Here is a 12489-nt window from a genome sequence, read left to right on the forward strand (position 1 = left end):
GAAATCAGGCGTTGCACAGCCGTTTGGTATCACCGCCAGCACAACACGAGCGGGAGAGGGCGTTCCATGGCTACGTTTGCGGTGGCGTGAGAGACGAGATGAAGTGTGCGACATGCAGCCGGCTCGGCCTTCCGCGCGCCTCACCGGTCAAACCTCACCGCCGCACGCTGCGTCGCCACCTCAATTGTTCCATGTTGCTCGAGCTGGGTCACGTTGCAGCGTCGACGAACAATCTTCAGGTTGATAGGCTCCGAAAGGTTTCGTGAATCAATTGGTATGTACTGGCAATTTTGAAAAGGGACCCAAAGCATGCTCCAGCAGCAGTTGACCTCACCCTATTATGATGATGTGCGAGAACGCTTCAATACAGTTTCCTTGGACACCTTCAGTCGTGTCGCCAGTGACCGCCGCCAACTAGCCTTAGGCCTTTCCGATGATGTGCTCTGCATTGATCGATCAGCTCCCTTTCCGTTCGATTTGCCGGTTAACCCTCGTTTACCTTGCAGTCCCGGCTCGTCGAGTGTGCCGCTGGACTGGGTCCTCTTCGGTGACAGCGGTTCCGTGGTCTGAGGCTCATAAGATGGGCCCAGGGATACCTTCTCCGCCGTTGTGTCTACTATCGACGTTGCATCGTCCATCCCGAAGGGTGAAGCCGCCGTGTACGATGTGTCAACCAGCGATGTATCCGTCGACGTGGGGTCGTCCTCCACAGGATATGGCTCCCTGGAAATCGTGATGGGCGGGGCACTGTCCTCCCGGAACGACCTCTCTTTCGTCAACTCTTCCGCACCTGCCAAAGAATCCGACTTGTGGTCCGTTATCGGCGATGAGTCCGGCTCGGCCCCTTGTTGGTGAGGGCGGGAAAAGTTTCGTTGCTTCGGTGTACTAGGATCCTCAATGGAAAAGTGAGGTCGAGGAGGCGAGTCAGCTGCTGCGTTCCAATAGGGCTCTGGAAGCGCAACCCAAGGGGGAAGATTGTCAATATCGGATGGGGGCTCAGCAGCGTACAGCCCAGGTGTTCCTTGCTGGATCTGTTGCACTGGAGTAGATACGGGTTCCCTGGCCTCTTCAATCACCGGTGTGAGTTCAGTATGCGTAACGACAAACGGCTGGTCGTCGGCTGCAATAACATTGTCGTCTGCAGGGGCGGGTTGAGCCGCCACTTCGGAGACTTCCAGGTCCTTGACAGGCTTGTCCTTTTCGGCAGTAGTAGAACAAGTCTTGTCGTCAGCAGCGACAGTACCGTTGGTATCAGACTCCTCCAATGGCAGCTCTGTCTCGGGGAGTGCACTTTGATCTGCGTGCGATATCTGGAAATCCACCTGAGGTACAGTCAACTGGCCACCAGCCTTGGGACTGTCTTGCCAAGCTGCCGAGGTTGTCTGGGGCGAATGTTTCCCACTTTCCATTGTGGAGTCCTTGCGGACGCTTTGCGGAGTCTCCTCCAATTTGTCTGACAGATCGATGGCTTGCTGGCCATGTTCTGTGGTATCTGACTTCTTCGTGGCAAGCTGCTCTTCCGGATCCGAAGTGACGTCGATGCTCGCTTGTTGATCGATCTGTGACTCGTTCGTCTGATTGTCGGACCCCACGTCTTCGGGATCTAGCTTCGGCTCCGCATCAGCTCCTGCATCCAACGCATGCTGATTATCGTGCGTGAGAGTGTTCTCGGTGGCTTCGGGTTCGGCTGATTCTGGCTTGTGGGTATCGGGGACGGCAACAGCATGTGGATCTCTCTTTCCGGGTTCTTCGACGACAAGGTCCTTCGTCGCTGAGGCCTCGTCTTCCACGTAAGGCTGGCGGTATCCAGTCCGCCCCGGTGTCGTCTCCTCAGGAGCCCCTGTGTTGGTAGCTGCGCCAGCATCATCGCCATCCCCATAGATGGAGCTGCTTGGAGTGAAGGGTGCCAGGTGGCCTGCAGCACCGGAAGCGGCCTGCTGCTCCTGGTTGGACCACATTGACGCAGCACCCCAGGGCTCAGTGGGGGAACTGACCGTGCCTTCCACGTGATCGGACCAAATCGATGAGGGCCCAGTGCTCCCGATCTTGAGCTTCGCAAGGTCTGCCGTGGAGAGGACCTGCGGCTGAGAAGCATCCTGGCTCGCGCGCTTTTCAGCGTCTTGAGAGGTGCGCTGTTCAGCAGCGGCCGCTCCCTGGACGTAGGAAGCCTGATGGTCGCCAGCTTGCTCCGCCTTCTCCTTGTCGATTGTCTTGGGTTTCTGGGCCTCTGACTTCATCTTCTTCCGCTCCTGTCGCGTCAGGACTACTTCCAGCACTTTCTGAGTTGGCTGTATCTTCCCTTTCAAGCCCGTGTCATCTCTATCGAAGTAGAGGGCCCAGGTCATAGGCTGCTCCTCAACAGCTACGAACCCTTCCCAGTCTTCAAAGGTCAGACGGCGGTCCTGACGGGTGCAGTCAAACGGCCCGGTGAGATGAGGCTGGGCAAGATCCCGCACACCGTACTTGACCTCGAAGGTCTCCTTGTCAACGTAGATCCAATTGAGAATTGGAGCTACGTGTGTGATTGTGCTGACAAGTCCCTCATACTCGGAGTCAGGATAGGGAAGATAGTAGCCCGCGAAGGGGTGGCCAGAGGATTCATCGGTCTCGGCAGTGTTTTCGGTGTCGATGTATAGCTACGTAAAGAAGCTCAAACGTCAATTCACGGTCTTCACAACGCAACAAGCGGTGGGTTGAGGCACCTTGTGGTCCCTAAGGACAACCTTCTTGCCATTGATCTCGCGGCTCCGGACCGAGGTCCTGACGCAGCCGACTATGAGGTTGCATCTACGTGCTCGATGCTCCTCGCGCTTCTCCTTCGCCTGGCTCTGGCGGATGGCTTCCTGCGTTCCTAACATGGCCGGGCAGCTTGAAAGCGCCAAGAGCATAGAGACGACCATAAGGCCGTTGATGCGGTGGAAAAAAGAGGGGAAGAGTAGAAGTCGGCGGCAAGTGATACCCTGAGCGCTGCGTACGCACCAAGGAAAGAGTGTCTTTCAGTGTTTGCAGGTCTCATGATTAGCGGCCAGCAACCGATCGAGGAGAAGGCGAGAGCCGTTGCGAAGTGCAGGACGCTGTGACACGGTGGCGCAGGCGCCCAGACTGCGGCAAATCTGGAAGATCTGACAAAGCGCTCCTTCCCCAAGGCCATCCGGACAAATGGAGGGCTGCGTCTCCTCGCCCGACAAAAGCATATTCGTTGCATTCGTAGCGCGATAGACGGCGCAGCCAATGGCACCAATTGAAAGGCTGAGGCTGGCGTTGGCTTGATCGTGGATCCCTGCCGCGCATCGGGAGCCTTATTGCGTGCGGAGTGCTGATGTGGCCTGATAATAGAGCCAAGGTTGCACACCCTTACGTGCATTTCTGCAAGGCCGTGCAAGGCCTCCTTGGCTGGTGTGGGGGGCTCTGGCCTGGCGGAACGGCCCGCGGCCACTAAATTGAGCATCCTGGTACAAGGCGTTACACAATTGGACGCACGAGCGTGGGCGGGTTGGCGCTAGAGCTCGAGGCCTCTTTTCTTTTTCTACCCAGCCGCGCTGCTGGGTCTCCCAAGCGGCTACATCCCAGAAAATGTCAGGAGACACTCAGTTCAGTACGTCGGATTGTCCAATGCCTGCCGAGTTTCAGGAATGCGCCCTGGTCCCAGGCGGCTTGGACTTCGCTTCCGTATGGGGTAAAGCACGGAGCCAACTCCTCGGCCAGAACACCACGCTAGAGGATCCATTCTGCTTTCTGTTAGCAGACTTGATTTGCTGGCTTGATCGAACGATAATTGTCGGGCCCAAAGACATTTGGCAGTGCATACCGGCTTGCTTTTGCAGCGCCAGCTCAGAGGCAGGAAGCCGATGAGCAGTACCGACCCTGTACGACCATGGCACCGTGCAGATCGTGGTGTATAAAGGCAGAGTGCTCGACCGCATTGAGGACAGCAGACTCAGCAGAGCATCTTTCCACTCCAGTCCTCAAGCATCCACAGCATCAACGACCGCATCAATCACCACAATGGCCGACACCGCCCCGTACGATACTCTCCCAAGCTCTTGGCGTCCTTGGCTCTGGGGTTGACTGACCATTTGCGCAGCGTTACTACTGCTGAGCGCAACTACGCCTCCGACACGTCGTCTGCTGACGGTCAGGCCCGCGGTGGCCGCAGGCCCAGGAACGTCGCTCTGGCCCACCCGACGGCAGAGCACCTGCCGACTCCTCCTCAGTCCAGCGGCTTGAGCCAGCCTGCGGGTAAGTGGAAAAATCCTCCGGGGCAGCACTGCAACAAGCATCGTTTGTGGAAGGCCGCAGTCTCACATGGCGACTGGTGTAGAGGAAAAATCGTTTGAATCGGCGATACTGATGGACATGTACCCAACAGGCACTCTGCTCAAGGGCGCTACTGATGCCGAGGGCAAGGCCAAGGACGCCGCTCTTCTCGTGGGCATCAAGCTCGACCTCGAGGCCGAGATCCACCTGACGGCCCGCGTCCGCGGTGACATCTGCGTCGGACTTTACTGAACGATGACTGACGGATATGGCGAGGACGGTGCTATCGATGAGGGGAGCGCATGAGTCGTAATTTGCAAGGGTGCGGAGTGGGATTTCGGCCGGGTTTCAGTAAAGTACTGCGGACTATAACTCAATGGAAAGATGCCATGGGACATGCTTCTCCAATGCTGATGTCTGAGTGATGCGGGGTCGGGTCGCACAGAGAGAGTAGAGTTGACGTTGAAAGAGCAGGAACCGCAAGCGGCAGCTTTGCCGAGCACCCCCGTCACATGCTCACGCGCTCGCACCTTCCCTCGACGACAACGCGTCTCGCTCACCGACACCTCACTTCACCTCGCCTTCACCTCGCTCCATTGTGCACGCACGGACATGCTAGCATTGTGCTCAATGGTTGCCCGCAGCCATTGTCACCTCTTATTCTTCACCCCGCTTATCATGATCCTCCCTCCGTGACCCGACCTCTTTTGTTCAACGTCTTCGTCTTTATCCTTGCCCGCTCCCGTCTATCCGCCGTCTCGACATCGCATCTGCTGCTTCTTTGTCGACTCCCGGCTCGTGTCTTTGTCGCGGCCGAGGACCTTTGCATTCTCACCTCGACTCGACTTTGTCAAAACATCAGGCACTCAACACCGCCGCCATGAGGCTCTTCGGGCGTCTCAAAGACGCTGTCTTGGGCTATCTGACCCCGAGAAACACTGCCAGGGACCAGGGATGGCTGCATCGCGCTCCACACACTCCCGTTACTCCCAGCCGCAACTCCAATGGAAAGCGCCCTCTCTCCCCAGCTTCACACCATGAGGCAGACAAGCGACTCAAGACTCTGGACGGCTCCGCTGCTTATCTCACTCCGCCGTCATTCGGAACCGCCTCTAGCGACTATAATGCGGAAGAGCTGAACCTGAGTACCATTAAGGACAGCGAGTCTCTCACGGGCGAATGGTCCTACATCAACGACGCACTCGCCGACGATGAATCATCCTGGTCAGTTGTCGACAGCGAGGAGTCTCTGGTTCACTTTTCCTCACCTGCGTCCAAGAAGCGCTCGCCTAAGAACGAGTCCAGCGTGCAGCCCGACAAGCAATTCGATGAGGCCGACTTGAAGCGATTCGACATCGAGAAAGCCCGCGCTCAGCGTGAAGAAGATGCGAAGAACATGCGCGAGGCTGGCTGGGCCGAGGACCCAATCAAGGTTTATGTCAAGATTGCCATGCGTGGTTGGGGAGCACTCTTCCCGAGGACCTGGAGGCTCAGTTTTGATTCATTGCCTTCAATTCTCTTCGCCGACAAGCCCAAGGATGAGTACATCAAGGCGCTTTCTGAGAACCAGTTCCGAGGTGAGTAGTATTTGACATTGAATTCATCCTAGAGCATTAGCTGACACCTGCATTCAGCCATGAAGGCCTTTCGCTCGCTTCTGACAGTCCCCTCGAGGGCTCGCGATGCTATCTTGAAGGAGGTTAATACTCCGCCCTCTCGCCAGCCGCAAGAGTTGATCCGCAGCGAAATCAGTCGCTATTTGAAATGGGCTTTCGCTGATGCCGATGTCTCCGACGTTACTCCAACTATTGCGGTTCTTTCAGCCGCGGAAGATGTCGACCCTGAAGCCTTCGAACAAAAGATAATCAAGCGCCTTACCACGCTCAAGCAAGAATGGAGGGTAAATCTCGCAATTGGCGAGGAAATAGACGAGAGTGGGGACATCGTCGTTGTCAATCAACTTTGCGCTCCGCCCACCATCTTCGCCATTGTTGTCAACAAGCTGGAGTTCGGCTTCTTTGCATTGGAGGATGAAGACGACGAGCGAGAACAACCGGAGATCCGTAACTTTTACATGCACGACATGGGCAAGTTTGATTACGACGTCTGGAACACTGTCGCCATCGCCATCCTCGTGATGCACTGCAGGGAGAAGATGGCGAATCTCAAGGAAGTCATGGATGACTACGACAATGGAGTGGCCGAGTCCGCTATTCCCCAAGGTCCACGTCCGAGGTTCTCGTAAACCCACTGTGGCGAACCCCGAAGACGCTACTAAAGATCACGACAGTTCTCAGAATGAATTGCTCCGCTGGAACGCGATACTTCATTCTGAGGCATGCTCAGCCTCGGCATAGTCCACTACTTTCAAGAATCACGCGTTCCGGCACCGAGACTTTTTACTTTTATTTGTTTGCGCCAAGACTTGAGCATGCGTGCAATTCTGATCGGAGAGTTGCAAGATGGATTTAAAGGGCGGTTCGGCGATGCTATTCATGAGCGTTTTCAGCCTCATTTTCATGCAGCACTGCTTTGTTGGAAACCCTTAAATGACGCCTTCGCATAGGGCCGTGACCCAGCGAGTGGAGGGCAAGTGCGAATTCATTACGGCTTCCGTTGGCTAGGGTGCTGCCAGGGACCTTAGGTACCAATCAAAATTCCAATTCAACATCCAATCTGCTTAGATCCGTCTGCTCTATACGCTGTGTGAATTGAACGTCCGCATCCAGCATGCTGTGCAACAAAGCGCTGCCAAGGATGATGCTCCCTGAATCATGTTCCCCGCTCCGCCGCGCCCTGACAGGCAGCCGACTGGGGCAGCCGACCGGGGTAGCTCCGCTCGAGCTGCGCAACCAGAACCCCCGTCCAACCTTCTTTTTTTGTTTGGACCAACGCCCGAGCGCGACGGTAATCCCATTTGTTCCTTGGCTACGGCCTTCACCAAACACAGCTTCGCTGCGAAACTAGCGCAGGTCGGGCATGGCCGCCGTCGACGCATCCTCCCCGTCCTCCTCCTCGTCGGCTGCCCCTCGCCGCGTCAACACACCCCCGAGCCCCTCGTCGAACAATGGCGCCGGAAGCGACAACTTCGACCGCGATCTGGAATTAGAGCTCGAACTCGAGCGTCCTGAGCCGGATGTCGGCGACGACGTCGAATGGGGCAGAGGCGGCGGCAGCAGCGGACAGGGGCGCGGCAGGGGTATACGGCTAGCGCCACTGGGGAGGAAGCAAGAGTACGGGAACCGGCATGATGATGAGGAAGACGAGGAAGATGAGGAGGGGAAGCGGTTTCTGCCAGGACGTGGGGCGGGCGATGCGCAAGCGGAAGACGCGGTGCAGGACTACGAGCTGTACACGCCGGACGAAGAGGCGGCGGTGGTGAAGCGATTGGATAGGAGGCTGGTGCTGTTCATGGGATTGCTATACATGCTGAGCTTCTTGGACCGGTCGAGTATGTGCCACCATGGTTGTGGCTTGCGGGCAAGATACACCGCGCTTGGAAGAGGGGGATACGGGGAAGCATCGTCAGCGCATGGGGTGACATTGGATAATAGAGCTAATACAAACCTCTCTTCCTCGCAGATATCGGTAACGCAAAGATCGCGGGCATGTCGAGAGACCTCTCGCTCAGCTCAGAACAATACGAATGGCTTCTCACGGCTTTCTACATCACCTACATCCTGTTTGAATGGGCTACCCTACTGTTAGGCTTCCCTCATTTCTATCCTGTCTGCTTTGAGTACATTAAATACTTCCCCCAAAGCCCCTTCAATCTGTTGCTCTGATTCAGCTAACACGCTCCTTGTACTTTCTGTCTCGCAGATACCGCCTCGTTCCTCCGCACATCTACATTCCGCTCTGTGTTTTCTCCTGGGGATTCATCGCCTCTCTCCAATCGCTCAGCACCTCCTTCGGCTCCTTGCTCGCACTGCGCGCCCTCCTTGGCATCAGCGAAGCCGCGTTCGGGCCCGGTGTGCCCTTCTATCTTTCCTTCTTTTTCCGCCGCGACGAATTGGCCTTCCGCACGGGGCTCTTCATCTCTGCCGCGCCACTGTCGACGTCCTTTGCCAGTACGCTTGCTTGGCTGATCACCAAGCTTGGTGAGGGTGGGCCTTGGGCACCCTGGCGTCTACTGTTCCTGATTGAGGGCTTTCCCAGCCTCTTCGTGGCCGTCTGGGCCTGGAGCTTCGTTCCCGATGGCCCCGGCGAGGCGCGCTGGCTGAACGCGCGCGAGAGAGAGGTTGCAGTATTGAGGTTGCGGAAAGAGCGCGAGCAGGAAGCTGAGATGCGGGAGAAGGATGAAGAGGGTGTCTGGAAAGGGGATAAGAAGAGGGGCGTGGACTTCAAGGAGGTCTTGCAGACGCTGATGGATCCAAAGTGCTATCTCACAGCTGTAAGTGATGGAGAAATCCGCCTCCTGCATCTCTCGTCTTGTCCTTCATTTTCGCCACACCATTATCTTCAAGCGAGTTGTATACTAATGTCTGCCGCAGTTCATGTTTTTCAGTTGCAACGTCGCCTTCTCGTCCGTCCCCGTCTTCCTTCCGACCATCATCAAAGAGTGTGTATCAGCCGCAACAGATCCCTAGCATCCAAGACTAACACACGAAAAACCAGAATGGGCTACACATCCCTAACCTCGCAAGCCCTCTCTGCGCCGCCCTACCTCCTCTCCTTCCTGACGGTCCTCGCCACGGCCGCGCTCTCGGACCGCTACCGCACGCGCTCGGTCCCGCTCATCATGCACGCCCTGATCGCGTGCTTCTCCTTCACCCTCATCTGCCTGCTGGGCGTGCTGCACTCGTCGCAGCACCAGCCGCCCGCCGCCACAGACATCCTGGACGCCGCGACGACCGACGACCCGCACCCGACCATCACCTGGACCCACTTCCTGCGCTACCTCGCCCTCTACCCGGCCACGGCCGGCTTCTTCACCGCCGTCACCCTCATCATCGCCTGGACCCTCAACAACCAGGAGACGGCCAGCCGCAAGGGCGCCGGCATGGCCGTGCTCAACGTCGTCGGCCAGTGCGGGCCCCTGCTCGGCACCCGCCTGTTCCCCGAGGAGGAGGGCCCCTACTACATCCGCGGCATGGGCACCTGTGCCGGCTTCATGCTGTGCGTCGCGGTCCTGGCTGCGCTGTTGCGGTGGGTGTTGGCGAGGGAGAATAGGAAGAGGAAGGAGAAGGCGATGAGGGAGGTGGGAATGGAAGGAGGGGAGGATGACGAGCTGGGCGTGCCGTTGGTTAGCAGTCACGATGAGGGAGTGCGTCGTGGTGAAGAGGAGTTTTTGTTTATGCTTTGATTATACAGCATTGGTCAAGGGCTAGGCGTTCTATTACGGGTTGGGAACAAATTATAATTTAATCGAGCTTTGCCAGAGTCATATCGACACATCTAAGCGCAAGCATGACAAACACAAGGGAGTATTGTCTGCATCAAATCGTGATCTCATTCATGATGATGCTCATGCATGCAGTATGCACTGAAGCTGCTATAAATACAGAAGAAGAAAAGGTAAAACCCTCTTGGGTGCCAATACCCTGACGCCATACCCTTTTGAATCAGGTATCAAGATGAAAGAGGAATCTCTAAGCAAGAAACATGTCTTTTTTAAAAAACTTTTTACTGCTTGGAGCCCCAAGCGCCCTTCTTCTTCAGCATCTGCTCATCCTCCTCGCGCAGCTGCTGATCAACCTCCGCGCCCCGGCTAGGTTCGTTGCCGTGGGCTCTGGCGGGCAAAGTCGCGTCCTTCTCGTACTGGATCTGCTCGATGTCCTTGGGGACGGGCTCGTGCTTGCGCTTCTCCTCACGCGCGAGCTTGTTGGCAATGGAACGCTCATCCTCTGTTACGGGTGTTACGTTAGCATTGTGAATCACTTGCGAAAAGCCACGAACGGTGCAACGTACTGGAGTCAAGAGCCTGGTGGCTGTGGACCTGGCCCTCGTGGAAGCGCTCAGCGCCGGTGTTGAGCTCGGACTGGGCGTAGTTCCTCTGGTCACCAGCCTCGTAGATGTTGCGGGAGCCGACGTTGGAAGACATGGTTGTGGTAGGGTTGTTTTTGTTTGCGTGGAAAACGGAGAGTAGAGGGCGAAGAGATGTGGATTGGATATTGCAGAGAAGTGTATGTGTGCAGAGCAGAAGGAGCCGTTGAGAGGTGATTTTATACACTCCTTCTCTTCATAGCGGATTATGACGTAATGACGTCAATCCGGCCCCTCGGCCGCGCGGTTGCATCATTGCCCCTCCAGCCCCTCCGCAAACGCCATCGTCCCACGCGAGATCAGCCGCAGCTCTTGGATCATCGCTGGCTTGCCTGGAAATCGACCCGCAATTGGCATCATTGCTCCTTGCGCGGCTGCATATTGCTTATGTGTCTAGGCCCAAATCGCCGAGTCTTTATCTATCTGACCCTGTGCCTTTTTCCCTGAACGCCATAGTTTTTGTGCCAAGAATTTAACGTCTCCACCAACCCAGGTTTGTGCTTACTCCATCTCAATCGTGCCCGGAGGCTTGCTCGTAACTGCTATCCGTTAGCTCAAGCGACTCAACCAGACTTCCATAGTTGCACTTACTGTCATACACCACACGGCACACGCCGTCGACCTCGTTCACAATCCTCCTGCTGACGCGCTTCAAGAACTGGCCGTCGAAGGGGAACCAGTCAGCCGTCATGAAGTCCGTCGTCTCAACCGCGCGCAGAGCAATGACCTGCGCGTGCACACGCTTGTCACCCATCACACCAACGGCCTTGCACGGCAGCAGCGCAGCGAACGCCTGCGAGATCTGCCTGTAAAGACCGGCCTTCTTGATCTCCTCAATGAAAATGTGGTCGGCGTGACGAGCGATCTTGACCTGCTCAGGAGTGACCTCGCCCAGAATGCGGATAGCGATACCGGGGCCAGGGAAGGGGTGACGCCAGACAAGCTCCTCCGGGATGCCCAACTGAGTTCCAAGCTCGCGCACCTCGTCCTTGAAGAGCTCGCGAAGGGGCTCGATCAGCTTGAGGTGCATGCCCTCCAGCAGACCACCGACGTTGTGGTGCGTCTTGATGGTCGCGCTAGGACCCTTGAAGGAGATACTCTCAATTACATCGGGGTAGAGAGTGCCCTGCAGGAGCCACTCAATCTCGCCGGCCTTGGGCGTGTGAGCAGCCTCCTCGGCGATCCTCTTAGCCTCCTCCTGGAACACCTCAATGAAAGTGTTGCCAATGACCTTGCGCTTCTTCTCGGGGTCGTCGGTGATGCCCTTGAGCCTGCCGAGGAAGCGCTCGCTAGCATCGACGACAGTCAGGTTGACGCCAAGGTGCTTGCTGAGCGTCTCCTTGACGGTGGCGGCCTCGTTGAGCCTAAGCACACCATTGTCGACCAGGACGGCGTGGAAGCGATCGCCAATGGCCTCCTGCATAAGCTTGGCGGCAACGGTCGAGTCAACACCGCCGCTAACGGCACCGATGACCTGGCCCTTCTCGCCGACGAGGGCGCGAATGCGAGCAATCTCCTGGTCAACGAACTTGGCCATGGTCCAGTTCTGGGTGGCTCCACAGATGTTCACCGCAAAGTTCTTCAGGAGCTCCTTGCCGCGCGGGGTATGAGTCACCTCCGGGTGGAACTGAATGCCGAAGTATTGCTTCGCGCCGTGGGCAATGCCCGCGAAGGGAGCGTTGTCGGTCGTGGCGAGGATCTCGAAACCGTCGGGGAGCTTGGAGAGCTTGTCGCCGTGGGACATCCAGACCTCGAGGTCCTTCTCGAGGCCCTCGAAGAGCTTGTCGATGTGGGCCGCCTTGCCGGGGTGCTTCTCGACCTTCAGGTAGGCATGGCCGTACTCCTTCTTGTCGCCAGCGGAGACGCCCTGCTTGTCGTGGTACCAGGCCATCTCCTGGAGACCGTAGCAGATGCCCAGAACGGGCACGCCCAGCTCGAAGACAGCCGGGTCGGCGTGCGGCGAGCCATCCTCGTAGACCGAGTAGGGCGAGCCGGAGAGGATGACACCCTTGGGCTTCCAGCTAAGATCCGCGATCTTCTGGGTGCACGGGAGCATCTCCGAGTAGACATTGAACTCGCGCAGGCGGCGGGTGATCAGGTGCGAGTACTGAGAGCCTTTTTTCGCGGTGTTAGTCACAGCCTGGCTGTCTCGCGCGACGGAGAAGTACCGAAGTCCAACACCAGGATGGTGTCGAACGTCTTGTGAGGCTCAATGGGGAGCTCGCCGGTGCCTGCCATTGTGACTGG

General features: G+C 57.1%; 6 protein-coding genes across 6 annotated transcripts; 3 read left to right on the forward strand and 3 right to left on the reverse strand.

The window, feature by feature from the left end:
* Nucleotides 1-420: 420 nt before the first annotated feature.
* LTHEOB_7970 (uncharacterized protein) lies at nt 421-2858 on the reverse strand (the record flags this gene model as incomplete). Its single annotated transcript, XM_035517395.1, has 3 exons — nt 421-443; nt 500-2636; nt 2703-2858. The coding sequence occupies 3 exons, from the start codon at nt 2856-2858 to the stop codon at nt 421-423; spliced, it is 2316 nt and encodes a 771-aa protein (XP_035370989.1).
* A 1147-nt stretch (nt 2859-4005) lies between these two features.
* On the forward strand, nt 4006-4509 carry LTHEOB_7971 (uncharacterized protein; the record flags this gene model as incomplete). Its single annotated transcript, XM_035517396.1, has 3 exons — nt 4006-4022; nt 4085-4239; nt 4370-4509. The coding sequence occupies 3 exons, from the start codon at nt 4006-4008 to the stop codon at nt 4507-4509; spliced, it is 312 nt and encodes a 103-aa protein (XP_035370990.1).
* Nucleotides 4510-5137: 628 nt separating this feature from the next.
* On the forward strand, nt 5138-6502 carry LTHEOB_7972 (uncharacterized protein; the record flags this gene model as incomplete). The annotated part of the gene is made up of 2 exons (XM_035517397.1): nt 5138-5834; nt 5892-6502. The coding sequence occupies 2 exons, from the start codon at nt 5138-5140 to the stop codon at nt 6500-6502; spliced, it is 1308 nt and encodes a 435-aa protein (XP_035370991.1).
* A 734-nt stretch (nt 6503-7236) lies between these two features.
* LTHEOB_7973 (MFS transporter) lies at nt 7237-9562 on the forward strand (the record flags this gene model as incomplete). The annotated part of the gene is made up of 5 exons (XM_035517398.1): nt 7237-7708; nt 7840-7960; nt 8080-8650; nt 8751-8818; nt 8875-9562. The coding sequence occupies 5 exons, from the start codon at nt 7237-7239 to the stop codon at nt 9560-9562; spliced, it is 1920 nt and encodes a 639-aa protein (XP_035370992.1).
* A 320-nt stretch (nt 9563-9882) lies between these two features.
* Nucleotides 9883-10300, reverse strand: LTHEOB_7974 (uncharacterized protein; the record flags this gene model as incomplete). Its single annotated transcript, XM_035517399.1, has 2 exons — nt 9883-10103; nt 10168-10300. The coding sequence occupies 2 exons, from the start codon at nt 10298-10300 to the stop codon at nt 9883-9885; spliced, it is 354 nt and encodes a 117-aa protein (XP_035370993.1).
* A 443-nt stretch (nt 10301-10743) lies between these two features.
* On the reverse strand, nt 10744-12480 carry LTHEOB_7975 (Gmp synthase; the record flags this gene model as incomplete). The annotated part of the gene is made up of 3 exons (XM_035517400.1): nt 10744-10781; nt 10834-12357; nt 12411-12480. The coding sequence occupies 3 exons, from the start codon at nt 12478-12480 to the stop codon at nt 10744-10746; spliced, it is 1632 nt and encodes a 543-aa protein (XP_035370994.1).
* Nucleotides 12481-12489: the final 9 nt, after the last annotated feature.

The sequence above is a fragment of the Lasiodiplodia theobromae genome (assembly GCF_012971845.1).
Source record: "Lasiodiplodia theobromae strain AM2As chromosome Unknown scaffold_24, whole genome shotgun sequence".
In the NCBI taxonomy this organism is placed as follows: domain Eukaryota; kingdom Fungi; phylum Ascomycota; class Dothideomycetes; order Botryosphaeriales; family Botryosphaeriaceae; genus Lasiodiplodia; species Lasiodiplodia theobromae.